At 41.8% G+C, this 24,848-nt stretch overlaps 2 protein-coding genes across 9 annotated transcripts in view; one reads left to right on the top strand and one right to left on the bottom strand.

The window, feature by feature from the left end:
* Positions 1-13,042, top strand: part of tjp1b (tight junction protein 1b) — a 60,437-nt gene extending 47,395 nt beyond the window's left edge. For 3 of the 8 annotated variants that reach the window (XM_038706143.1, XM_038706142.1, XM_038706148.1), the window contains 19 exons: positions 387-492; positions 953-1,103; positions 1,821-1,929; positions 2,023-2,242; positions 2,510-2,694; positions 2,787-2,882; positions 2,970-3,052; positions 3,159-3,369; positions 3,462-3,562; positions 3,672-4,022; positions 4,367-4,597; positions 5,675-6,526; positions 6,719-6,810; positions 7,424-7,639; positions 7,766-7,902; positions 8,666-9,137; positions 9,313-9,530; positions 10,109-10,252; positions 12,483-13,042. In XM_038706143.1, the coding sequence (XP_038562071.1) occupies positions 387-492; positions 953-1,103; positions 1,821-1,929; positions 2,023-2,242; positions 2,510-2,694; positions 2,787-2,882; positions 2,970-3,052; positions 3,159-3,369; positions 3,462-3,562; positions 3,672-4,022; positions 4,367-4,597; positions 5,675-6,526; positions 6,719-6,810; positions 7,424-7,639; positions 7,766-7,902; positions 8,666-9,137; positions 9,313-9,530; positions 10,109-10,252; positions 12,483-12,577 (4,070 nt within the window). In that variant the 3' untranslated portion in view covers positions 12,578-13,042. The remainder of the gene's footprint in view (positions 1-386; positions 493-952; positions 1,104-1,820; positions 1,930-2,022; positions 2,243-2,509; positions 2,695-2,786; positions 2,883-2,969; positions 3,053-3,158; positions 3,370-3,461; positions 3,563-3,671; positions 4,023-4,366; positions 4,598-5,674; positions 6,527-6,718; positions 6,811-7,423; positions 7,640-7,765; positions 7,903-8,665; positions 9,138-9,312; positions 9,531-10,108; positions 10,253-12,482) is intronic. The other 5 variants (XM_038706150.1, XM_038706145.1, XM_038706149.1 and 2 more) reach the window with 3 other exon arrangements.
* Positions 13,043-15,103: 2,061 nt separating this feature from the next.
* Positions 15,104-23,982, bottom strand: zgc:101540 (hsFATP2a_ACSVL_like domain-containing protein). The gene is made up of 10 exons (XM_038706151.1): positions 23,440-23,982; positions 21,637-21,846; positions 20,527-20,685; positions 20,281-20,405; positions 19,968-20,162; positions 19,191-19,281; positions 18,876-19,074; positions 18,307-18,404; positions 18,038-18,168; positions 15,104-16,344 (listed from the first exon to the last, which is right to left on the bottom strand). The coding sequence occupies exons 1-10, from the start codon at positions 23,915-23,917 to the stop codon at positions 16,168-16,170; spliced, it is 1,863 nt and encodes a 620-aa protein (XP_038562079.1). The 5' UTR covers positions 23,918-23,982; the 3' UTR covers positions 15,104-16,167.
* Positions 23,983-24,848: the final 866 nt, after the last annotated feature.

Below are 24,848 nucleotides of genomic sequence, written 5' to 3'. Positions count from 1 at the left end.
CCAAAAAGTTAGATCCAGACGCCTGCTGAGCCTGGCTGAGTTTGCCTGGAGCCAAGTGAAAATAAACCGTATGAGTTGATCGAGTCTGACGTTCCTCTCCAGCCTGCAGCACCATGCTGTCTTTCTTTTTGACCTCCCTGCTCAGGACTCTGTGTGTGTGTGTGTGTGTGTGTGTGTGTGTGTGTGTGTGTGTGTGCGCGCGCGTGACAGTTGTTTTTTTTTTCATTGCACTTGTTCTCAGTTTAACATATGCATCCGCAATTTTGTTAAGTTGTGACAGTGTTTCAGGGCAGTATGTCTTTGTTTTTAAACATGTTCAGTGCAGTTTTACATGTTCATGATCTGTCTGCATTAATAACATGAGTTTGTTCGCGTGGTTTGTTCAGAGCCCAAGCCGGTGTATGCTCAGCCTGGACAGCCAGATGTAGACCTGCCAGTCAGTCCCTCCGATGCCCCTGTACCAAGCGCTGCCCATGACGATAGCATCCTACGGTAATCTTAATAGTATAATATGTCATACCATCAAATATTAAAGTCTTCTTAAAAACTACAAAACCAAAACTACTATGTGACCTTTTGTGAACCCCCTCCATAATTTCTCTTTATTTAAAAAAGAGGAGATAGCCATAAGGGAGGGATTTTTAAACCGCAGTTCACATAATAACAGTACATCTTGGAACAGCAGTTGACAGTTAACAAAATGCTCCTGTGCACATCCTGCTCTTAGTTATAAATACAAAGCAGGACATTTTGGAGATTTCAGTACTGTTAAGAAACGTGTATTTTGTGGCACATACTTGTTTAGTCCCAACAAAAGAGAAACCTGGCTGGCATCCAAGCGTCACTTAACTGTTCATAAAAGGAAGTTGCACTGGAAAGAGGGAAATGTCATCAGATGGTGTTATGTCAAAGAAAATCAGCTCAACTTTTGTCTTTTATTCCCCATCCTTAGGCCAAGTATGAAGCTGGTGAAGTTCAAGAAGGGGGAGAGTGTGGGGCTGCGGCTGGCTGGGGGGAATGATGTGGGCATCTTCGTAGCCGGAGTGCTGGAGGATAGCCCAGCTGCTAAGGAGGGCCTGGAGGAAGGCGACCAAATTCTCAGGGTGAGATACTTTTAACACAAATGTATAACCTGACTGCTGAAATCAAGTGGTTGTTTTTGAATTGAAGAGTTGTCTGTGAAGATTCTCAGTCATCCAGGTCATAGTTATCCAAATAAGTTAAAAATTCTAGTATCTAGTATCTTCAACCAAGTCCAGTTGCCCTTGACTTTAACCTTCTTTGGATGAATTGAGTTGTTTTGAAAATGAGATCGCAAAAATATATATGTCCAAAACTTAGAGTTCTTCTTCTTTATAATAAAGGATTGTTTTTTAACAATGGATACCTGATAGTGTCTGAAAACAAGATTTAGCCTTTTTTTTAATTCATGGTTTTACACACTGACTGCTCCAAAATTCCTGTACCTCCAGGTTGGTCTCTTAGCAATGGCCCCAAGGGAGCACACACAAAAACTGTGTTTCCTCTTGCTGTGTTTGTCCCATTTCCTCAAAGCAATATATCTTGCTGTTTGTGCCTCTTCTTCTTTTCTCCAAGTATAATGAGGAGGCTTGAGTTCTTGTAGTGCAGTAAAACCTGCAGTTACCCAGGCAATTCTGAGAACAGGAAGAGCTATGTAAACCTTTATCTTAACAGAGATATTTACACTCTATGTCATGTATTCTAAGAACAATGACGCCTACTCTTTAACTTAAACTTAAAAGCCCTTAAAGGTGTTTTATGGAAAGCATAAAGCAGTAACCTCTGTTCCCAAATTCCAGGTAAATAATGTAGATTTTGCAAACATAATCCGAGAGGAGGCGGTGCTGTTTCTCCTTGACCTTCCTAAGGGTGAGGAGGTCACCATTCTGGCCCAGAAGAAGAAAGATGGTAAGTGAAGTGAGTAAGGAGATGAAGAAAGTGATGAATTTCTATTGGTCACATTGGCCCGGTGTTAATGAGTCACTGCTCTTTCCTGTTCAGTTTATCGGCGGATCGTGGAGTCGGATGTTGGCGACTCCTTCTACATCCGGACACACTTCGAATATGAGAAGGAATCTCCATATGGGTTAAGCTTTAACAAGGGGGAGGTGTTCCGTGTGGTAGACACCCTCTACAACGGCAAGCTGGGCTCCTGGCTGGCTATTCGCATCGGCAAGAACCACCAAGAGGTGGAGAGGGGCATCATCCCCAACAAAAACAGGTGACGGCACACTGACAGACTTATGTATCTTTGGCTTGAATCCTACATTGGTTATCTCAAAGAAAAGGTGACATGGGAGTAGCTGGATAAATGTTTGTCACAACAGTAGACAGTCAGGTCCCATATTTAGATACATTTTGTTTTTGTTATCAGTCCCATGTGTCCTATGGTTCTGGCAATGTTGATGTTGGCTATGCCAACTTTATAACGTATCCATTAGCTGGGGTTACATTAAGAACTGTCTGTCTTTCTGCCAAATGTCAACAGAGCGGAGCAGCTCTCCAGCGTTCAATACACTCTCCCCAAAACGGCAGGGGGTGACAGGGCTGACTTCTGGAGATTTCGTGGTCTTCGCAGCTCGAAGAGGAACCTGAGGAAGAGTAGAGAGGACCTCTCTTCCCAGCCAGTCCAAACAAAGTTTCCAGCTTATGAAAGAGTTGTACTGAGAGAAGGTGAGGAATCTGACCATGTCTGCTAGCTTATATGTCAACATGAGATGAAAGCTGCGTCGTGAGTCGGATAATATTTTTGTGTTGTTGTTCAGCTGGTTTCCTGAGACCTGTGGTGATTTTTGGGCCCATCGCCGATGTTGCTCGAGAAAAACTCTCCAGAGAAGAGCCAGATCTTTTTGAGCTTGCAAGTATGTTTGTATGCATTATATTGAAGACCGCATCCTGTTAGCACACAGAAATGTTTTCTACATAAATCCCTCCAACCTTGTGTCCAGAGAGTGAACCGAGAGATGCAGGAACAGACCAGCGTAGTTCAGGAATCATTCGTCTTCACACCATCAAGCAGATCATTGACAGAGTGAGTATGTCTCCTTTCATCAAATAAAATGCATTGTAGGTTTTTAGGTTATTTCATCACAGGTATATTTTTCATCCCTAATCTTTCCTGTCTTTATCTCATGAAGGACAAACATGCTGTGCTGGACATCACCCCAAACGCTGTGGACAGGCTGAATTATGCTCAGTGGTATCCGATTGTAGTCTTCCTAAATCCCGATAATAAGCAGGGTGTGAAGAACATGAGGACCAGACTGTGTCCAGAGTCCAGGAAGAGCGCCAGGAAGCTCTATGAGAGAGCCATCAAACTGAGGAAGAATAATCACCACCTGTTCACCAGTGAGTGGGCAGAGAGTGTTAAATATGTATATCCTATTTTATATGTTTTATTTTTGTTGAAGTGATTGTGACTTTAAAATATTCTCTCTTAGCCACCATCAACTTGAACAACATGAATGACGGCTGGTATGGCGCTCTTAAAGAAACAATCCAGCAACAGCAGAACCAGTTGGTGTGGGTATCGGAGGGCAAGGTGAGAGACAGGCCTGTTAGGTTGTTACATTACATTTCATAGAACAATATCTTTTGAGTCCTGTTAGTCTGACCAAGCAACACAAAGATCATTTCTCTGCTCTGCCCAGGCGGACGGCACTACAGAGGATGACTTGGATATTCACGATGACCGCCTGTCCTACCTGTCGGCGCCGGGTAGTGAATACTCCATGTATAGCACGGACAGCCGCCACACATCTGACTATGAGGACACAGACACGGAGGGCGGAGCTTATACAGACCAGGAACTAGACGAGACTTTGAACGACGAGGTGGGTCTGCCCACGGAGCCTGCCATCACCCGCTCTTCCGAGCCTGTGCGAGAAGACCCTCCTGTAATTCAGGACACCCCTGGTTACCCTGGATACCAGCACCCTGTGCAGCCTGATCCAGCCAATCGCATAGACCCAGCTGGGTTCAAGATGGCCGTTCCGCAACAGGTAAAGTTCATACCTAGCGTTGCATGCAGGCCACTGCTGGCTGTGCCCATCAGAGATGGATGTATGGCTAAAAGTATATGACTGCAGAACAGAGCAATAGCTCCTTTTGTGTTCAGTGTTGTGTCCTGACCTTTATTAAGCTTAAATGTCCTTTGCTAAGTAAATAAATATGTTTTAGAAGCTACTGGTATGTTATCTATTCTAACTAACCACATTTTGGCAAGTGCATTCTCTGGTTGGTGTAAAACTGATTGTAAGGAAGAAGATCATGCTGTTGGGGTGAGCTGTACTTTGTGTGCCCTTGGCAGGCTGTGTTATAAATGTCTCTTAACAATACTTCACAGCAAGATGAGGCTGCTCTGCCCATGCCCTCGTTGCCTCCGACGGTGGTAGCGCCCCCTGCTGTTGAGCAGCCTGTACAGCTAGAGGGTATGCACCTAGAGGAGCCGCCTGCTGCAGCCGCAGCTCCTCAGGCTGACTCACTTAGCAGCCCCAGCTCTGCCCCTGAGCTTATTCAGCCCCCACCACCACCACATGAATCCCACACGTCTGGACCGCCTGGTCCAGAACCAAAGGTACCCGCTGTTTCACCAGCCACTCGGACCGGGCCTGGGCCCCAGCCTGCTGTTTTAACTGCCTGTCTTCTCGCACATGCTTTCCACTCGCTCTCTGCATGACATGCCCACACTGTGTGACTCACTGAGCCCACTGTGTGCCTCTGGCTCCCAGAGAAAATGTGCGACAGAGTAGTCCACATGCACCACAGTGGGCTGGGAGACCAGAACGACTGGTACATCTGAGTCTTTGACCAGGGTGAAGACATCCACAACCAGCCCTAACTGTTGCCTCTTACTTCCTTTGCATGGCTCCTAATGTTTTTTGGGTTCCTTTCAGCTTTAACTCTCTTCTGTAGAAGAACAATAGTAGCACTTACATTGGCATCGTAGTGGTAGATGTGTCGTCTGTTGTAGTGCCAGTAGTTTGACGTTGCATTAGACGCAAACTGAATGTTGGTTGCATGATGAAAGCTAACCTGCAGACAGTACTCTCTGTAATGATTTCCATCAAGCAATTCTCCCCATGGAAAAACACACTTACATCAGCACACTGCATTGGGTCTTCAGTTTAGTAGTTTTGTCCTGAGTAGATGCCAACATATCAACCTTCTTCCATAGGAAGTACCCTAACTAAATTTGCTGTCTACAGGCTACACATCATATGTTTGAAATGAGGCCTTTCAGAAATGTGCAAATTGCTGCGGTTAGTTCACTTTTTATAAAATGTGTTCATGTGTAAAACCCAGTTGTGTTCATGGATTATTATCATTCTTGAGAGGCATCTTGTCAAACAGGCATTCAGAACTGTTTTTGAATACTTGACAAAGGTTTGCTTGTGTAATTGCACTTTGAATTGACATTTGTTTAATTAAATGGTAAAAGGATTTATTTTCTAATGATTTGGTGAATGTGACTCATGTTCAATTCCTGAAGGTTTCAGTCTATTTCCCAGTACTAAACTCAATCTTGTAGTTATTCTTAATTTGTTGTTGAGTTTTTCCCAGACTGCTTTCTGTCCTTCAACATGGTGGTTGTTAAAAACTCAAACTGATGACTGTGTGATAGATGTATTGATTTAGTGTTGTTTCTTCACAGATGTACAAGAAAGATCTGTACAACATGGAGGACCCTGTGCGAATCAACCATGGCCTGAAGCCGTCTATGAGCTACAGTCACCAGCCACCGTATCAGGACAAACAGCCATACCGCGAATACGACCACCCGCCTTACGGATACGATGGAGGCGGCTACACAGAACCAAAGCCTCACAACACTGACTCACACCTGCACTACGACAACCGTGTGCCTCATTACGACGAACAGTGGCCCCCATATGACCAGCAGACCTCTTCCTCCCAGCCCACAGGGTACCAGCCGGGCCACCAGCAACCCATGGGCTACAACCCCCGGTCCCCCTACGAGGATGCACCAGGGAGGGACTACAGCCCCCCTCAGCCACGCTACGATGAGGCCCCACCAGTGGGCTACGATGGCAGGCCCCGCCACAGTAAACCTGGGCCCATTCGTTATGATGAACCCCCGCCCCCAGCTGGCTATGATGCCCGTTCACCTTATGAGGCAGAACCTCACAGCTTCCCCATTAATTCACCTCGATCGCCGGAGCCCCCAAAGCAGTATTACGGTGACTCTGGTCTGAGGCCTGCCTACATTCCTGGGCCTCCAAACCGGGGCTATAAGCCAGGGATGCATGAGCCTATAATGAACACTGAACCCATAATTCCACCTCCTAAACCAGAGACCCTGCCCTCCCCAGGAGAGCCAGCAATCACTCCGGGCTCCAAACCCCTCCCACCTCCGCCCCGGGAAGACCTGGATGAGGACCCGGCCATGAAACCACAGTCGGTGCTTAACAGAGTCAAGATGTTTGAGAATAAACGGTCTGTTTCTATGGACAGGGCTAAAGAAGGAGAGTCGTCAGCACTCAGGGTAAGTTCCTGACAGAAGTGCACAGGTATCACCTCAATGGGTCAAACATTTTATGCCACAGGTGTGACTGTATTTAGGTGGTGGAGCTGCTTCGAGATGTCAGGTCATAGATATGTATGTGCATGCAATCCATTCATGTGAGCAAAAATTTGGATCAGATGCAAGAAAAGACGCCCTCTCTTTGCTTTTCAGCCTGCAGATTTTCCTAAACCTGTGAGTACACCTGGCCCAGTCCTTAAAGCCAATTCCCTAAGCAACCTGGAGCAGGAGAAGTCCACCTATAGGTATGTAGACCTCATTACAGCACAGCAGGCTGCAGAGTAGGTGGGTGAAGGACAACCCTCAGATCCTTGCAAAGGCGTCTTGGAATTAAAATATTGTTGTTTGAGCTCCACCTAGTGGACACAAGTCACTGTGTAAGCAAGCCATACTCGGGTGTGGTTTGCAAAGTGTCAACCAAAACTAACAGTTCTGCATGTTAGTAGGGTCATTAGGAACCTCATTGTTCCCTGCTTTGAGAGCTTATTGCCGCCCTGAGCTGTTAACCCTACCTGGGATATCTTGGGATTGTTGAAATGTGTATTTCTTTTTGGTAATCTTTGTATTTTGTTTTGGAAATGCATTAATTTTACATTCATACATAGTATCGATATTGCATGTAGACATTAGCTTAGATACTACAAAGGGCTGAAGAGCGGGGGAGAATCCACCCTTCAAATTTAAATGCGTATTTCATGTCATTGACTCGTCTTCAAATGAGCACACTGTTTCAAATATCATATATGAGATGTCTTCCAAAACCATGTCCTGCAGGCTCTAGGCCAATCCCACAGTCCCTGTCCCTGCTCTTTAAATCTCTGCAGCTGTTTTACATGTTTACTTTTGCTTTTTCTGCAGGGCTCCTGAGCCACAGAAGCCCCATACTAAACCCCTGGACGATGTAGTGCGTTCCAACCACTATGACCCAGATGAGGATGAGGAGTACTACAGGAAACAGTTGTCCTACTTTGATCGCCGTAGCTTCGACAGCAAGGCCATGGGCCAACCCAGTCCTGGCATCAACCGCTTCCATGATCTGCCCAAACCAGCTCAGCTGTCCTACCCGTACACTAGGTTATTACCACACCTCATGCCAGCAGTGTTGGCTGATGTACAGAATTCATGAGCTCTTAAGTCACAGCAGCTACAGAATCAGAATTGGTTTTTTTTACCGGTATTGTTTGTGTCTACCCCCTGCAGAGTCGAGTCTGTAGAGAAGGTGAGTCCAGTGGAGAAAAGATATGAGCCCCTGCCCCAAATCAGCCCATCCTCACAGTATGGGCCGCCCGCGCCCGGCATTCCACCTAGCACACTGCCCAAGCTCAGCCCCATTGACGGTAAGCTCTCAGCACATTATGCTAATCTGCCAATTAGTTGTTCTTCACAATTTTCTAAATCCCAAGTTGCTTTTCATGTCCATGCATCAACACAAAACTCATAGTTTTAGATTTACCATCACATAAGATAAATAAATACTGAAAAAATTCTCAAATTTAATGAGCTTGGACAAGGGGTTGTTTTGCTTAAAAAATCAAAATAGTAATTGACTGATAATCACTGTGAACTGAATATCATTGGAACTTAGACAAAACAATCATTGCTTTTGTCGTCTTGGGCATGTTGTCAGTCTAACTATACTGTTTTATTGTGCTAACTGTAAATAAAATGAACGCCTTATCCACACAAGTGCAAGGATTTAATAGTTTGACAAATAGAAAAACAGACTACTAATGTTAACTCAGTTATTTCGTAGATGAATTTATATTCCCCCAAAATAGCTGGAATCCAGTTCCATACAAAAGGGCATTCCAGACATGTGTCTGATCTGCGTCTCTGCCTGTTCTCATAGAAATAGTCTAAGTTTTTGGTGGTCAGATGTAAACTAGAGGCTGACAGTGGGATTCCTGGAGGGTGGGAGTCAATTTCCCTTTTCATCACAGGACAGGGGACAGGACAAAAATCAAAAATCAATGGGAGGGTGCAGGACGGGAATCATATCAGTTTTAACATATAAATATGCAGTTTTAATGTTAACTAGAGATGACCAGGGCTGATAAGTCTCTAAGTCTTTAAGTGATTGTAGTCTTCATACGTTTGCAGGTAACTCCATACCTGAGCCGTTGAGCTCACCCAATCCTAAACCTGAGCTGGTAGCTCTCAGGCCAGCCAGCAGGGATGAACCTACACTAGGAGGCTATCTGCCTCCGATGCGCCTCCCTGACAAATCCCCAGTCAATGGCACTGATGCAGCACCCCCAAAGACGCTGGGCACTCCCACTCCAACTAGCTATAACCGCTATGTCCCCAAGCCGTACACCAGCTCAGCCCGGCCCTACGAGCGCAAGTTTGAAAGCCCCAAGTTCAATCACAACCTGCTGCCCAATGACACACAGGTGAAGACGGACCTCCTCAGTAAGCCCAGTGTGGTGAGCAACAGCGGTGGGAAGCCTCTGCTATCACCGCAACCCCTGGATCACGACAGTGGCCTGGACACCTTCACACGCACTATGGACAACAGGCCCAAATACCAGCACAATAACATCAACGCCATCCCCAAGGCCATCCCTGTAAGGTAAACTCATACATTTTCACGTCCAACGGCAGCAGTGAGGGGTCTCATGGTAATTACTGAACTGCTGAAAGACAAAGAGAATTGTTTGTTCACAGGGGGTTGTTCTTGTGTCCTCTTCTTTGCATTATTCTTTGCCCACACTATTTTGACTGATGATGCTGACTTCTGTGCTCAGCCCCAGCACGCTGGACGATGACGATGAGGATGAAGGGCACACGGTGGTGGCCACTGCCCGTGGGATCTTCAACTGTAACGGAGGGGTCCTGAGCTCCATCGAGACAGGTGTCAGCATCATCATCCCCCAGGGTGCCATCCCAGAGAGTGTGGAGCAGGAAATCTACTTCAAGGTGTGCCGGGACAACAGCATCCTGCCCCCACTCGACAAGGAGAAAGGTCAGTCCCGGAGTTTCTTTATATCCTAAATATGTCAATGTCAAGGAACAGTCAGAGAGAAGGTGAAAAAAGTGCTGAAGTAGAGACAAAGTTAACAAGGCAGTTTCTTCTTTTAGAGCTAAGATTTAGCTGCATATGTGACCTTTTTAAAATATTTGCAACAACATGAGAAAGTTTCTGCTAAACTTTTGTTAGTTTAATTGTAGATTTGTTTAAACGTGCAGTTTATACTTCACATTGGAGTTGATGCACAATGAAAAGCAAGCAAAGAACACTACATATCTTTATGTAAAGTATTAAAGACCTAAAGAGATAGAACAGGTAATAAATGGCTGATTTACAGGCCAGACGGTGGCGACACAGGTAGAAATCTGCTCTTAAATAACATCCATGCCAGCAGTTATATTTAGCACCTGGGGAGTCTGGTAATTTAATTAACCTTGCAGGTCAGTTAACAGTTCTTATGAAAAGCTGGCAGCAGACTCATTTTGTCTCTTGATTGGGTAATAGATAATCCTGAGTACTGATTTATTCCTGCATGTTCAATTTGTGGAATCTAAATCTTTTTATCTGTGCAGGAGAAACGCTGCTAAGTCCACTGGTGATGTGTGGCCCTCATGGACTCAAGTTCCTGAAGCCGGTGGAGCTGCGCTTACCTCACTGTGCGTCTATGACCCCTGATGGTTGGTCTTTTGCTCTAAAATCCTCCGACTCCTCGTCGGGTACGCTGTCCCCTCTCTGTCCTTTTGGGGTCTGTGGGCTGGCTTTGATGATTAGAGAGGAGAGTTTCTTGGGGTCTGTTTTTCTGTTTTTCAATATTTCCCTCTCCTTCTTTATGCGTGTGCTGTTTGGAAATGTATGTTGTTTTCATGCTTAATATGACCTGCACCACTGGAGCTGAAACATTAAGTTGATAAATTGATATGAGTGTCTTCACAGAATAGTACTTAATAGTAATTATTAAGTTATTAAGTATTTTTTCATGCAGAAATGCCAAACATTACTTAGTTCCAGCTCTTCAGTTGTTGCTAGAAAAGCTGTTGCTTTTCTTTGTCTTATGTTATAGTAATCTTTGGGTTTTTGACTGTTAATCTGACAAAACAAGCAATTTTAAGACATCACATTGGGCTTTAAGAAATATTTTTTCAGTATGTATTTTCTAACCTTTTATAGTTCAAACAATTAACTGAGACAATAATCAACAGAGTAATCTGTAATGAAAATAATCATTAGTTGCAGCCTTAAATGACATTGCCATTAATTCTAATTGTGAAATATGCCAGTCAAGTATTTTCAACAGAACATAGAGTTTTAGAAGTCATGCTGTTTATTTTTACTCACTTAGTTGAGTTTTTTAGAAAACGGTTCTATTTATGAATGGATAAAGAATCTTAACTTAATAGATTAAAATTATGGTTACAGGACAGACACCATAATAAACCGGTAACGGTCAAGATGTCAGATAACCGGGTAGCATTTTATAGTGCACACATGCTAAACTAATGCTAAAGTGATGCATGTGATTGAATTATCAATTAATGAATGTTAATTCACAGTTACTTCTGTAATTGTATCTGTCTTATTTACACTCCGTAAATAAGACGTCCCATCCCCTTCTCGATTTTAAAAAAAAACAAGACAGAAAAGCAAACAACGATTATAATTTTCTTGGTCGATTTCAATAAATGATTTCTGAAAAGGTCTGACCTGCCTTCATTCGGATCCCCATTAGCACCAGCATACGCATTAGCTATTCTTCCTAAGGTGCATTGGGTTGTGTGTTCATAATAAAACACATAAACAAATAACCTTTATATTTTCTCCAAAATGGGAACAGGATCTTCTCTTACTCAAACACATCTCAAAATAAGAAAGTGCTCCAGGTTAGGCTACTGGACAGAGCTTTCTTATATAAATAATGTCCAACTAAAAATATACTGCAGTATTAAGTAAGTTACACAAGACACGTGATGTAACACTGTTTCCCATGAATGACAGTGTAACTGTGGTGGAGCCATGGGGGGTATATTTATAGAATACATTACCTGACTTCTAGTTGGTTATTTTTATCTCACCATATTAATTCTACTTAATTCTCCAGCTTATTTTAGTGTTCTGCTCACCTTGCTTTTCCCTTCTCTCACACACACACACACACACACACACACACGTCAAGTCTGTTTGGGGTAACACTGCTTATTTTGGCCTTACAGGTATTACAAATTGCAAGCTTTGTCTTCACAGGATGGGGATATGTGAGACTTATCAGCCCTGGTCATCTCTAGTTTACATTAAAACTGCATATTTATATGTTAAAACTGATATGATTCCCGTCCTGCACCCTCCCATTGATTTTTGATTTTTGTCCTGTCCCCTGTCCTGTGATGAAAAGGGAAATTGACTCCCACCCTCCAGGAATCCCACTGTCAGCCTCTAGTTTACATCTGACCACCAAAAACTTAGACTATTTCTATGAGAACAGGCAGAGACGCAGATCAGACACATGTCTGGAATGCCCTTTTGTATGGAACTGGATTCCAGCTATTTTGGGGGAATATAAATTCATCTACGAAATAACTGAGTTAACATTAGTAGTCTGTTTTTCTATTGCCGATATTTAAAGGGCAACTGCCCAAACTCACAAGGGCTACATCGTTCCACAGCAGCCTCAAAGATGAGGCTGCCTACATTCTGTGCTTATCTTGTAACCGCAGGCATCTGGCTGATGACGATTATCTCACAATGCCAGATAATCGGCCCAATAAATCGGGTTATCACTAATTAACATTCATTAAATTAACATTAACTAATCACAAACTCATGGTGCGCTAAATTTGTTAATTTCTTGCATTCAATCATCAGATGTAATCATGTGTTTTGAGCATCTATTGTTGTTTTTCTGCAAGAGGAAGGGAGCACCAGCAGCTGACGTCATGTCTCTATTTCCTGCAGGTGATCCCAAAACCTGGCAGAACAAATCTCTCCCTGGAGACCCAAACTACCTGGTGGGTGCAAACTGTGTGTCTGTGCTCATTGACCACTTCTGAAGAGGGCAACAGCTGGCCTGTTAACTGAATGTGATAAACAGGGGACCACAGTTGCCCCTGCCGTGCTCCCTCCACCGTAGCGGGGTGCACAATGCTCGACGAAGTATGAACTTGATACTCTCAACGTTGTTTACTGTGCCCACAATTTCAAAGAATGAGGAGAAAAAAATAATAAAACACAAGGAGAGTCCAGCATCCCCAAGGCTGTACTCTTGTTTTTTCTTTAGTTTTTTTCGGTGCTTTCAAGGCTTGCAAAAAATAAAGATTAAAACAAGTTATTTAAACAGGAACTGAAGTTGGAATGCATGACCAGTGCCACAGACTGAATAATCTCGTTTTGACATTTTTAGCTAATTTTGTAAAAGGTCAGAGCTGTGCAAGAAAAAGGATAATTTTGGAAACTCGTTTAATATTGCAATGGGACTTTTTGCGTACTGTAAAAAAATAATAATATATATATATATGAAAAAAAAAAACTCACAAACAGCAAAGTTGTTATATGCAAAACTTTTGTTTGTGAGTTCTGTGGTCATGCGTTTCACTCGGGAAGGATCTCGGAGGACTTAAGAAATGCTGACTCATGAAGGAGGAAGTAGGTGTCATAAAGATGAAAAAAATTTGAAGAATGACGGTTAAGTATTAGTATGGGACACCCGTTTGTTCTGATGGGGCTCTCTCTTTAAAAACTGATGTTTTGTAGCAATGTTTTACCGTAGATAAATATACTGACTTGATTTTACAAACTCCTGCTGTCTAGAGATCTATGCATGTGCTATGACTCAGGTCCAGAAGCCTGCTACTACTAAGTTCAACACATGAAAATCCCATCGTACACTGCAAGCAGTGATGCCTTATCTGCATATTAACTTTTCAGTGAAACTTTAAAACATCGGATCCTTCAGTTATAGCGATCACTACGGAAGAAAAAGTTGTCTCTGCATTTTCTCATAAACAGTGAACTTGGATTTAGCACACGAGAATAATTGAGGCTGATGAAAAGGTATGCTTTCTTTTACTGCTATGCATATGAAGTCTGAGGAAATACAAAAAGCTAGAAGATGTTTAAAATTGTGGCTGTACATATTGCTAGTATATGGCCTTGGTTCTCTGTAAATGAACTTTTGTACATCTTTGTTATTTTGTATAAAAGATAAAACGTTTGTTAAAAAAGAGAAAGCGGTAACATTGGTTATGTTTGTATTCCGGTTATACTCCTGAGCCTTGGAACTGACATAAGCAGTAATAAGTCCGACTTTTCTACCAACATATACACATAACTACTTAAGGCATTTTTAACAGTCAGAAAACTTTTTATTCTTATTTACAAAATAGAGAAGTGCTTGGTTTAAACGATTTTAAAAGATGTACTTGAGGGGGTCTGCTGTGAAGAGTAGTCCCTTCCTTTATTTGTGATACTGGATGCTGTATTGTGTGCCCTGAAATGTATTTTTGTACTAATAGACAATTTAATATGGCACATCAGTACTATTTTCTTTTGATATGATAACACTGCTTCAACCCAACACTAGTTTATTTTCCCGTGTGGCTGACATTTTTATTTATTTTTATTTTTCTTCAGTTCAACTTTTGGTTATTCCTTTGCGACACATTTCTAAGTATACCACTGTATTAATAAATAAATTCATTTTTAAAGTAACTGCTCCTCGGATCAGTGTACTGTGTTGATCTAAACATCCAGATGTTTTACATACCGACACACCCAGACTGTTTTTCTGCCCAAAGGATTCCTTTGTAGGTTGTCAAGTTGCCGACTGGATTGTCAGTATGATGCAATGCCTTATTTAAGTTTTCTGCCAATCGCAGCTGCTTCCCAACTTTTTCCACATGTAAAATCCATGAAATGAAGTGGATTACTCTGCATACACAAATGTAAATCCAGCACAGACAGTCTTAAAAATTTACAGTGGAATGCATCTTGTTGCTTTGCTAACCACAACTGCACTTTATGTTCCTTACAAATGAATTTCCTAGTGTGGTTTTTCTTAATCCGACCTTTTCTGGTTCACCGGCTTCATTAAATCTGAAATAAATTCCATCCATCGTCAACCGCTTATCCTGCATACAGGGTCGTGGGTGAAATAAATTCCTTTTCCTGAAAGATCCCCTCCAGACATGTTTTAAGACACTCACTTAACAGTTTATTAGGTACAACTAGCTAAAACTAAAGAAGTCTAATACAACAGTCCTGCAATAAATCATCCCTTTGTGAAGGTTATAATCAGTTGTTTTAGAGAGGCACAACCGTAGTCATTGTGGAGGATGCTGTCTCTGGTGCTGCTGAAGTGAATTGCTTTATACAGGCAGGGTACAAAATTAACTATTTTCTCCACCCACTTAATGGCTAGTGAATGTTAAGTACTCAATACCATCGTTTCTTTGGCTGGTGAATGAAGGAAATCTACCAGCCTCTTGCATATTTACCAGCATTTGGCTGGTGCTAATTTTGTACCCTGCTGACAGGTGTTTGTTATTTAGCCTACCTTCACTGATATAAATGGGATGGACTTTATGATAGCAACACCTTTTATTATAATGCAATACAATTCAAACAGTTGAGTCAATACACCTTTAAAACAACAAAGGCTGAACATTATAACCTTCATCGTTGACAGCTGAATGTATAAAGTTAATCTTTAAATAATGTGTCTGATATGGTTTTTGAAACAAAAATATAAGTTCAGTCATCTGGTTAAAAATTCTTAAGTCACATCTACTCCTCCCTTTAAATCTTAAAATCTGAATATGAAAATACTCATGTCATTAGATAGAAAATATCTTACTTCACACATTCTCAGTATGTGTTTGCTGGAGGTTTAAAAGTTTCCACATTGCATGTGTAAGTTGCATACTGGACCTCACAAAATCATGTTCGTACTTACGTGTTTAACTGAGATTTAAGATTAGCACAGAAAAAACATTGTCAGCAAATGAAGATGGAAACAGCCTTCTGGCGTCAAACTCTGCTCATACATCATTCTGCACAGTGAAAGTCAAACATCCAAGTGACATTACAATAAGACATGTCGATCTTATTTGGTTTTCTGAAACCAGCTGATTTACTAGGTTTCGACATTTTCGCAACATTTGTCATGTGACTCAGCGTGTGACTAAGTCAGTATCATTTTATGTCAAAGGTTCTGCTGTGCCATTCACCCCACCAGTCAGAAGGTTGCTGTAACAAGAGCACATTATGGAGCCTACTAGGGCAACAGCACCCAAATACTGTCACCATAGCTGTAGTCTAACAGTATGTGTTAGTAGCGCACACAAGCCGATAAGACTGCATGTACTTAACATCTGTGCAAAGGTTCACTGATAAACCCAACGATTTGTACATTGTGACTTTAGTCCAGTGCAAATAAGACATACTGTACCTGTGTATCACATACTGTCAGCATTATGGAATACAAACATTGAAGAGGTTCACAGTAGTTCTGTTAATTATAAAAAAAGTGGTCTCTTTAATCATTATGTAATGTTTCAGAGTCAGAGTCCCTGAGATTAGTTGACTGTTAAAAAGGTCCATGAATGCGCTGCTACTTCAACACTGACTACTATAAGTTTCTGTGTTAGAGTTTTATTTCCCTAGAAGTGATTGCTCTGTAAATCTCCTCAGTCAGGGGAACGTAGGTCTTTTTCTCAGGATCTAAAAAGTATAAAGGATCTTTGATGTGAGCTGGGCTGAATCCCTCCTCCACCAACTTCACTTTCTTCATCTTGAATGTCCCCGTCATCTCCAAGCAGGGCTACAAAACACATAGTGAATTTTTAGAAATCACTTTTGGCCAACTTAAGCTCAGTTAGGAGAGCACACCTCCCTGACCATCCATGTGCAGACATGCAAAGCCTGAGGCAGAGAGAGCAGCATGAAAGACACCCCCTCCCCCAGGGTACAAAACAGAACAGGCATCAATACAACAAAAATGACATGCATAATTTTAGAGCCTGAAAGGAGGAGCTGGGGTGGCAACCGGTTACATGCAGCTTGCAAAGTAAGCAGCAACAGTAGGCTGGCGTCTTGTATGGAATTGCCAATGAATGCTAAGAGGGGAATCAGCTGAGCTGTCAGCTGATGTGACTGGGATTGTGAGCTGAGCTTGATTGTGGTGCCTGTCTGAACTAATGCTATGCTCAACTTTTAGAAACAGCAGAACAACACACTAGGGCTGCACCATCACGGAACAACATTATTTTCTTTAATAGTGGCGATGTCTATGAAGATTCTCAGTCATCCAGGTCATAGTTATCCAACGAAGGTTAAAATGAAGGGCAACTGGACTGAACGACCATCGTTGGTATCTTCACCTGAGGCCAATAGGTCAACAAACGTAACCTATTGGCCTCAGGTGAAGATACCAACGATGGTCGTTCAGTCTTGGCCACAGGTAGTCTCAACGACTGTAACGACTGTCGTCACAGCAACAAGGAACACTAACGAACCAGCGGTATCGATGACCCGGTGACCTGAGTTTCCCTGCCAGTCAGTCAGAACTGAAGAAGTCCTTTGGATAAGGGACGAAACGTCTTCCAGTAGCTTCAACCAAGTCCAGTTGCCCTTCATTTTAACCTTCGTTGGATTTAATAGTGGCCTTTTAAATTCAGTCTTTCCACTACAGTGCATTCAATCAGTCACTTTCAGGCAGCTGACTCAGTTTTTAAATGCCACAGCAATCCCTCAATGGCCTCATGTTAATTTATATAAAATAATCCGAGTCAGTTCCACACAGTGAGCTGTAAGGTTTTAAATTTGGGAAGCGAAGAGCACTGCTATCAGATCAGTAATCTATATCAGCAGATATCCTCATTTAAGGTACTGAGTCAGTATCAACATGTGTGCAGTTTTGGAAGTGGGGTGACACAATGAAGTCAAAGGTTCTTCAACAAAAAAATAAAAGTATTTAAAAGTAATATAAATGTTATTTCGTTAATTTATATAAGTGTGTATCATTTATCAATGATTAAATTGGTTATCATGCTTTCCATAATGGGGGTATGCAAACAAAGCTATCAATTGCTGCTTTACAATGCACCAACCCAATAATTACCAATAATTTCCTTGATAGAGACATGATACTTTTTGATAAATTATATGCTATGTTATATAAAAATGTGAACTTTTAAACTCAAATATTTGATTTCTGTCTTTACAACAAAGACCTCCGTCTTTTACGGCATGATCTTTGATTGATTGTCAGAGAATTATCTGTATTTTGGGGACCTTTTTCAGGCAGCCCCAACAATCCTGATGCCTGAAGTGCAAATCCAGGGCAAGAAAGTCTGTAAATCACTTGCTAATGCTTGTACAGCTTAAATGCTGAGAGTGAGGGGGACAATAATGCTCAGTTCCATGTTCCACCTGACACCTGAGTGCCACAATGCTGCAGGTGCATGAAGTAACAGAAGGGCAGAGCACGTTGTTTTTGTTTTTTTCTTTTTCACCTGGATCCTGATGAATCTGGGTCTCGCGTAAGCTGGGAGGTAGTTGACAACCTGCTTGTAGGTGCCAGAACAGTCAAAATCTTGTCCTTCTTTTAAAATGACAGCTGCCATGCCGATTCGCCCCTCATGACCTGATCAGACAATTCAATTATATACATATAGAAAATATTAAAAAGCACAGAATGCAGTTTTTGCGTTCATCGTCCGCAACCTTACTGTAAAATCTGTACAATGTGGTTTAGGACCATTTCTGACATCAGTGTTCCTACCTTCAACTTTAACACCATAGACGTTTGCCTCTAAAATGCAATGAGCCATTGTGAGAATGTCAGCAACCTCTGACGTGGCAACGTTCTCTCCTTTCCATCTGTAACATACAAACACATAAAAGTCAAACGGAAATCTTATGCAACACATCATCCCCCTTAACACACTGACTAGCACCAAAGTTAGACAGCTTTGTTTGCAAAGAACTGAGCATATTATGTATCAGTTAATCCAAAATTGATATTATGAAGTTTAACTATAACTATTTTATAATGTGAAAATAAGATCATTTGCCGCTTTGAATTTCTAGAGTATGTCCGCTGTCTTAATCTGATCCATTCATACTGAAACACCTGAACAAAAGGACAACAGTTTTCTCTCATTTGGTGTCTCAGCAGGTTAAATCTCAGCTCTGTACCCTTTTAATAAAGCCAAACTCACCATCATAAAACTAGTAGTTCACATCTACATATTCTTCTGTTACTGATGTCAGAAAAGCGTAAAATATTGATTTAATCTAAAATTAAAACAACAGAACTGACAGGTCAACACAAAATGAGTCACCACTTGCCTGAAAGTGTCGCCAACTCGATCTTGAAAGTACACAAAGTTGTCGTGATCAAACCGAAGCAAATCTCCAGTGTTGAAGTACAGGTCACCCTTTTTCAATACGTCACGAAGCCTCTTCTTCTCAGTCTGTTGTTGGTTGCCAGCATACCCAACAAAGGGAGACCTCTGAGTGATCCTTCCCACCAAAAGTCCCGTCTCGCCTGACAAAAAGACACATGACGTGTCCATCACAATTTCCCCATAGACCCACGTCTTGAGGTTGCTTGTTTTGTCCAACAGACAAGCCGACAAGTTTCCACCTGTAATATTGACTCACCTCTGGCTGCCTTGATGCACAGACCCTCAGAGTTCCTGACAGGCTCCTCTTTCTCAATGTCAAACTTGATCAAAGTGTAGGGGAAGAAAAACTGGAGAGAAGACAGAAAACATTTAAATGTGTATTGTTTGTGGATACGCTTAACAGCCTACTATTGAGCTGAGTTTAGCTTTGCTGATTTAACAAGACTAATCTACAGTCATGCCAGCAGCTCTGCGAGTCTGTACTTACAGCCGGGATTTTAGCTAAATGCTCAAATGACAATACTATGTAATGTGTACCATGTTCACCATCTTAATTTAGCGTATTAACATGTTAACATTTGCTAGGAAGTACAAAACACAAAGCACAGCTGCAGCTGACTTGAATGTCATTAGTTATGTGGGTATTATCTGGTCATAAACCAAAGTTTTGGACAAACTAACCGGATGGAGGAGGAAATTTGAAGAATCAAAAATAATTACAACTCATCTTGAGGGGAAACATGAATTTACCAAATTCCAAGGTAATCCATCCAATAGTTGTGAAACATTTCATATAAAAACAAAAATGCCAACCTCATGCTGGCGGTAGAGCAAAAGGCAGAGGATCACCAATGTTATTAGGATCCCTCCTCTGGAAACCAAGAATCTCTATACCACATTTCATGAAAATGTATCCAATAATTAAAGATATTTCAGTCTGGAACAAAGTGGTGGAATGACTGACGGATCCTTGCCAACCCTAGAGGAGTGCTGCTAGTGTGGCTTAAAATACCGTGCATGTTCCTCTGCTCACCTTGTGGACTAAATTGACTCGACCCACTGCACCAATCTTGGACGTGTAATTGATGAAGCCGATGTTTCCTTCTGTGGCAGCGTACAACTCTCTGACTTTTATGTCCCCGAACCGATTCAGAAACTCAGACCAAATGTCAGTTCGGACTCCGTTACCGATGGCAATCCTCACTCTGTGGTTCTTCTCATTGTCTTTCTACATAGAATGAAGTTGACTCACATATAAAACAGAGGCATGCAACGCTTTACATCTTCAATCAGAACAATATTTTATTAATTTAATTAGTTCATTAGTTGATCAAGATTCCTTTTACCTTGGGCGTGTTGCAGAGGTAACGCATCGTTTCACCAATGTACTGCATCACTGTCACATTATACTTCCTGCAGTCGGCCCAGAACTGAGAGGCAGAGAACTTTCTTCTCAGAAAAACGGTTAAACCTGCATTTAACATCATATAACACAGCCTTTATCTTACTGTGAACGTATATATTAAATTCTTAAGTGCCCAAACCAGGTGTGTAAATGCTTTTGTTCTCATGAAACAATTAAGAGATATTACCTCTCTCGATGGCTCCGGCCATCCCGATGAGGAGGCCTGCACTGTGATAGAGAGGCAGATTGACGTAGAAGATGTCCTCTGATGTGACACCACATATTGCCTGGATAAAGGAGGCGGCCCAAACCCTCTCATGAGTGACAACGGCTGCTTTAGGCAAACCTTCAAAGGTCAAAGAATAATAAATCAACTCAGTTTCTTTAATACAGCAGGTTAGTATTAGATACATGCAGTTTTTAAAGGAAAAGGGGGTTTCAAAACAGAGACTTCTCAACCCACTCTCTGCAATAAGATCCACTTTGCGGTCCATTCATAGACATATGTTCTAACAGGCATACTCCCTTTAAAGCTGCTCTAATATTTGTGTACTATGAAAGGGGTTGCTTGTGGGACGTCCCACACAGAATTCTCACACAACTCTGCCGTGCCTTTTTCCTAACCTGCAAGTATTTATCGTTATGTCAAAACAATAGAAAAGCTAGTTAAAACATCTGACAATCTTACTATTTCACATATAGTATGAACACTTCACAGAACCGTGATGTTCATAAGCAGAGTGTCCGCTCCCATTGAGTAGGCTGAGAAGAGAAATCAAAAGTGTGTCAAGTATCGAATCGCTATTTCTTTCGAGCTTGAAGGCTGATTTTTGCTCCTGAGTGAAAGTTGAAGAAACTTGATGGTTAATTGTGGTTTAAACTCTTCTTTATGGTCAACACTTGAGGCCAAACAGTGGATCACTTCACAAATATGAGGTGGAACATTCAAAACACTTATGATAAAATCTTTGTCAACAAATATCTATGAGAAAAATTGTTAAGAAATTGTTTGTCATTTTTGTTTCAGCAAAATAAACATCTCAATAAGAAAATTACATCCTATGTCATGTATGATTTAAGTGAATAAAATCAAACATGTATTGAATATTTATTGACCATTTGTTATTGTTTTATTGTCCAGTCCTAACCTTCATGAAGGTAGAATTTATTGCAGGACTGTTGTAATAGACTGTATCAGTTTTTGCTAGTTGTACCTAATAAACAACTGAGTGTATTTTCCACGGCTATGAGTGTAGACTTTCACTTTGTCAGTTTCAGTTTCAGTTTCCCGGTGTACCTGTGGTGCCTGACGTGTAGATGTACAGAGCAGTGCTCCTGATGTTGACATTGGCTCTGAGGTCCCGGGACAGCGGCTGATCTGAGGCCTGGGAGATCTTGTCAGACAAAGTCTTGATGCCCTGGACGCTGCAGGCCTCTGACAGGAGGTACACACTGATACCCTGCTCTCTCAGCGTTGGTAAAACCTCCTCCAAAGCATCCTGCAGCTCTGCAAGTATAGAAAAGCATTCAGCTCTGTACAACATGTCAGAGCCCTCTGTTGAGCAATGCAGCACATGTAGGCCCTGTGTCATGTTACCTCACCAGTATACGAGCACATGGTGCAGCCAGTCCAGGCCAAATGTATGCATTACTCAGTAGTGAAGCTTCAAAATTAGTATAGAAAAACATGTTTTCATTCTGCAGTGTTTCCTCAAAAACTCAGGAGTAATGGTAGAGCATATTGACACCATGTCAGAACAGAAGTTGTTAAAACTTTGTTCCTCATCCAACATTTGCTGGGGAAACTGTTGGATAATGACGCCATATGACTCCTAAAATTGTTCTTCTTTCAAAACAGAGTTTAGTTAGAATCGACACAACAGATAAGAATTAAAACATATTTTATTGTGTTAACTGTTGCGTTATCTAAGACAGACTGAAACAAGTTGGAATGAATCCTTTTTATCATGTGGAGTTTAGGACCAGGAGATGATTCAATATGATCAGTTGTTGTCTTTCTATATAATAATTACGCTGCGAAACAATAATACTTAGATGAAATTTTCCTATCAAGATATTGTGGTTCATGCTTCTCATGTGTAAATGTTTGAGAAGTGAAATGATACAACAAAAATTAACATTCATTCAGTCATTAACCCCCTTTAATCAGTGGTAAGATTTATTCACCCCCACTAACCTATACTTGCTAGCAATATGTGGCCTGATATTTGATCTGAAAATTAAAATGCAGCTTTGTTTGTTTGTGTTGTAATCTAGTGGTGGTTTTAATGTTGTAGCTGGTATAAGTGATGCTAAATAACTACTTTTAGTAGTATTGAGTAGTTTAATCTACTGCAACCAGGGTTGGATCACCAATCCAGGCAACATGGGCATTGGGCAACCCTCCCCGGGCCCAGGTTCACTGTAAGGGCTCCTGAAGGTGAATGTGTATGTAAATGATGCACAGAAAAGTGGGAGGAACCGGCGTCATAAGGGCAAAAGTCCATATTATGGCCCCTAAGCAGGTCACTCCAGCTCTGATAGTGAAGCACCATGCTCTTTAAATGAAACCATCTGAGAAGTTAAGGACAAATTTCTCTTCGATGGAATTGCTAACAACTCAGACATTTAGACATGAAAAGGACTGGACACTGCTTCTTTAAATAAAAAGCCCAAAAGTGTGGGAACCACTGGTTTATTCTATACTGTGTTTTATAAGCTGATGTTCATGCAAAATATTACATTTGAAAGATAACCAGTAACTACACCTGTCAAACTAATCTAGTGGAGTAAAATATTTCCCTCTGAATTGTAGTGAACGAGAATAATAAAAACAGTGCAATATATAAATACTTAAGTAATGTACATGTACCTCAAAGTAGTACACAAGTATAGTATTTAAGTAAATGTCCCTTTACCAACTGGTTGCACAAAATGGCAAATTCCAAGTACCCCTGTCTGAAAATTGTACTTTGAACTTCGTATTTCACTAGCAGTCAGCATGCTCATGGAATAATGGTGGACACCAAAAGGACAGAGAACTGAAGACCCCCTGCTCTTTTTCTCTCACACATGTATTTAATATCTCACAGGATCTTACCTGGAGAGGCGATGATCACTTTGGCCCCGCAGCAGGAAAAACAGTGCAACAGAGACTTGGATCTGATGTTGAAGTTGAGCAGAGCAGCCGGACAGCCCAGCTTGGCCAAACCGAGCCAAGTCCACACGAAACTGGGCTCGTTGGGCAGGAACAGGGCGACCGCGTCCCCTTCCTTCAGACGGGCTTCAGCCTGCAGAGCTCTGGCCACCCTGTTGCTCTGTTTATCCACTTCGCCATAAGAATATTCTCCACCTTCAAAGTGCAGAAAGGTCTTACTGGGATGCCTCTTCGCCTTATCTAAGAAGCAGTCCAAGATGCTGTAAAAGGGCTTGATTTTCTTGTATTTGGTGAGCCTGGCGCCGAGTTTAATGCTGGTCAGGATGTAGACGCAGTCCTCGACCAAGTAGGGGAAAAGTGTTTTGAGGAATGGGAAGGACAGAATAGCCAGCCCGACTACAACGGTGAACCAGATGAACATGTTGCAGAGCGCACTACGCAGGTGGCATCTATCAGAGTGTGTCACAGGAGGTAGGAAAAATGCAGCCCAGTGCTACTTATGACAATGTTCACCCCCTCAGCTCGGGGCGGTGCTCAGCTCTGACCCGCTCACCCCTCCTTCATTCCTGTCGAAGGTTTTCCAGTTGCCAGATCCGGTATTTCCACACGCACTCTGCTTTTTACGATCATTTCCATTCATAATTATGCGATTCTCGTGTTGTTATCCTCCTGTTACACTGCACAACCTGCTTCTATTGCGCAAGATCTTGAAACAGTGAGAACAAGTGTGTAAACAAGAAAAACATGAATGGAGGGCCAATGCGTTTCAACCTGCGACACCTCCAGGTTGTGACAGTTAACTGCAGTTTATTTTCTTGTCCCTTTTTTTTTTAAAGGACAAAGTGCCAATATGAACATGAAGATTGACAAAAGTAACAGCCTAAACCCTTACAGAAACTCTGCAAATGGAAGCTGTTATTATAAATCCCATAATGTGGTGGGCGTGCACTCCTAAAACTGGACTGTATTTGTCTGCTGATTTATGGGGAGGGGCATAGCTACAACACACCCTTTTCATATAAAGTCTATGCACACGCCACACACCCCTTTTATTTCTATGCTGAAGCACTTTATGTTCAGTTTTTGAGAGACTGCCAGAGCTGTTATTTATCTAACGGTGTAGTCATTTTTAATGCAATAATTTAGTGTCTCATAATGTGGTGATCGAAGGTCTAATGTTCTTGAGATTCCTTTTTGACATAGGTGTCCCATGGTTGGAAAAGGGCGGAAACTAATGATCATCTTCATTACTATGAAATCAGTTTTAGTTTTTTAATAAATCAATTAAGTGTTAAGTTTACAAAATGTCAAAATATTGTGGGGAAAATGCCCATTATGGTTTCTCAGAACAG

This window comes from Micropterus salmoides, unplaced genomic scaffold, assembly GCF_014851395.1.
Source record: "Micropterus salmoides isolate LMB-PRFRI ecotype aquatic unplaced genomic scaffold, ASM1485139v1 Ms_hic_scaffold_8, whole genome shotgun sequence".
In the NCBI taxonomy this organism is placed as follows: domain Eukaryota; kingdom Metazoa; phylum Chordata; class Actinopteri; order Centrarchiformes; family Centrarchidae; genus Micropterus; species Micropterus salmoides.
The sequence above is the reverse complement of the archived record's forward strand: the minus strand, read 5'-3'. Positions and strand labels throughout refer to the sequence as shown.

Excerpts from the sequence above, each read along its gene's own strand:
- zgc:101540 (XM_038706151.1), bottom strand. The coding sequence starts at position 23,917 with ATGTTCATCTGGTTCACCGTTGTAGTCGGGCTGGCTATTCTGTCCTTC. Across the intron at positions 20,686-21,636 it reads CTACACGTCAGGCACCACAG|GTTTGCCTAAAGCAGCCGTT; the intron begins GTACACCGGGAA and ends TGACCTTTGAAG. Across the intron at positions 16,345-18,037 it reads CCAGATTCATCAGGATCCAG|CCCTGCTTGGAGATGACGGG; the intron begins GTGAAAAAGAAA and ends TGTGTTTTGTAG.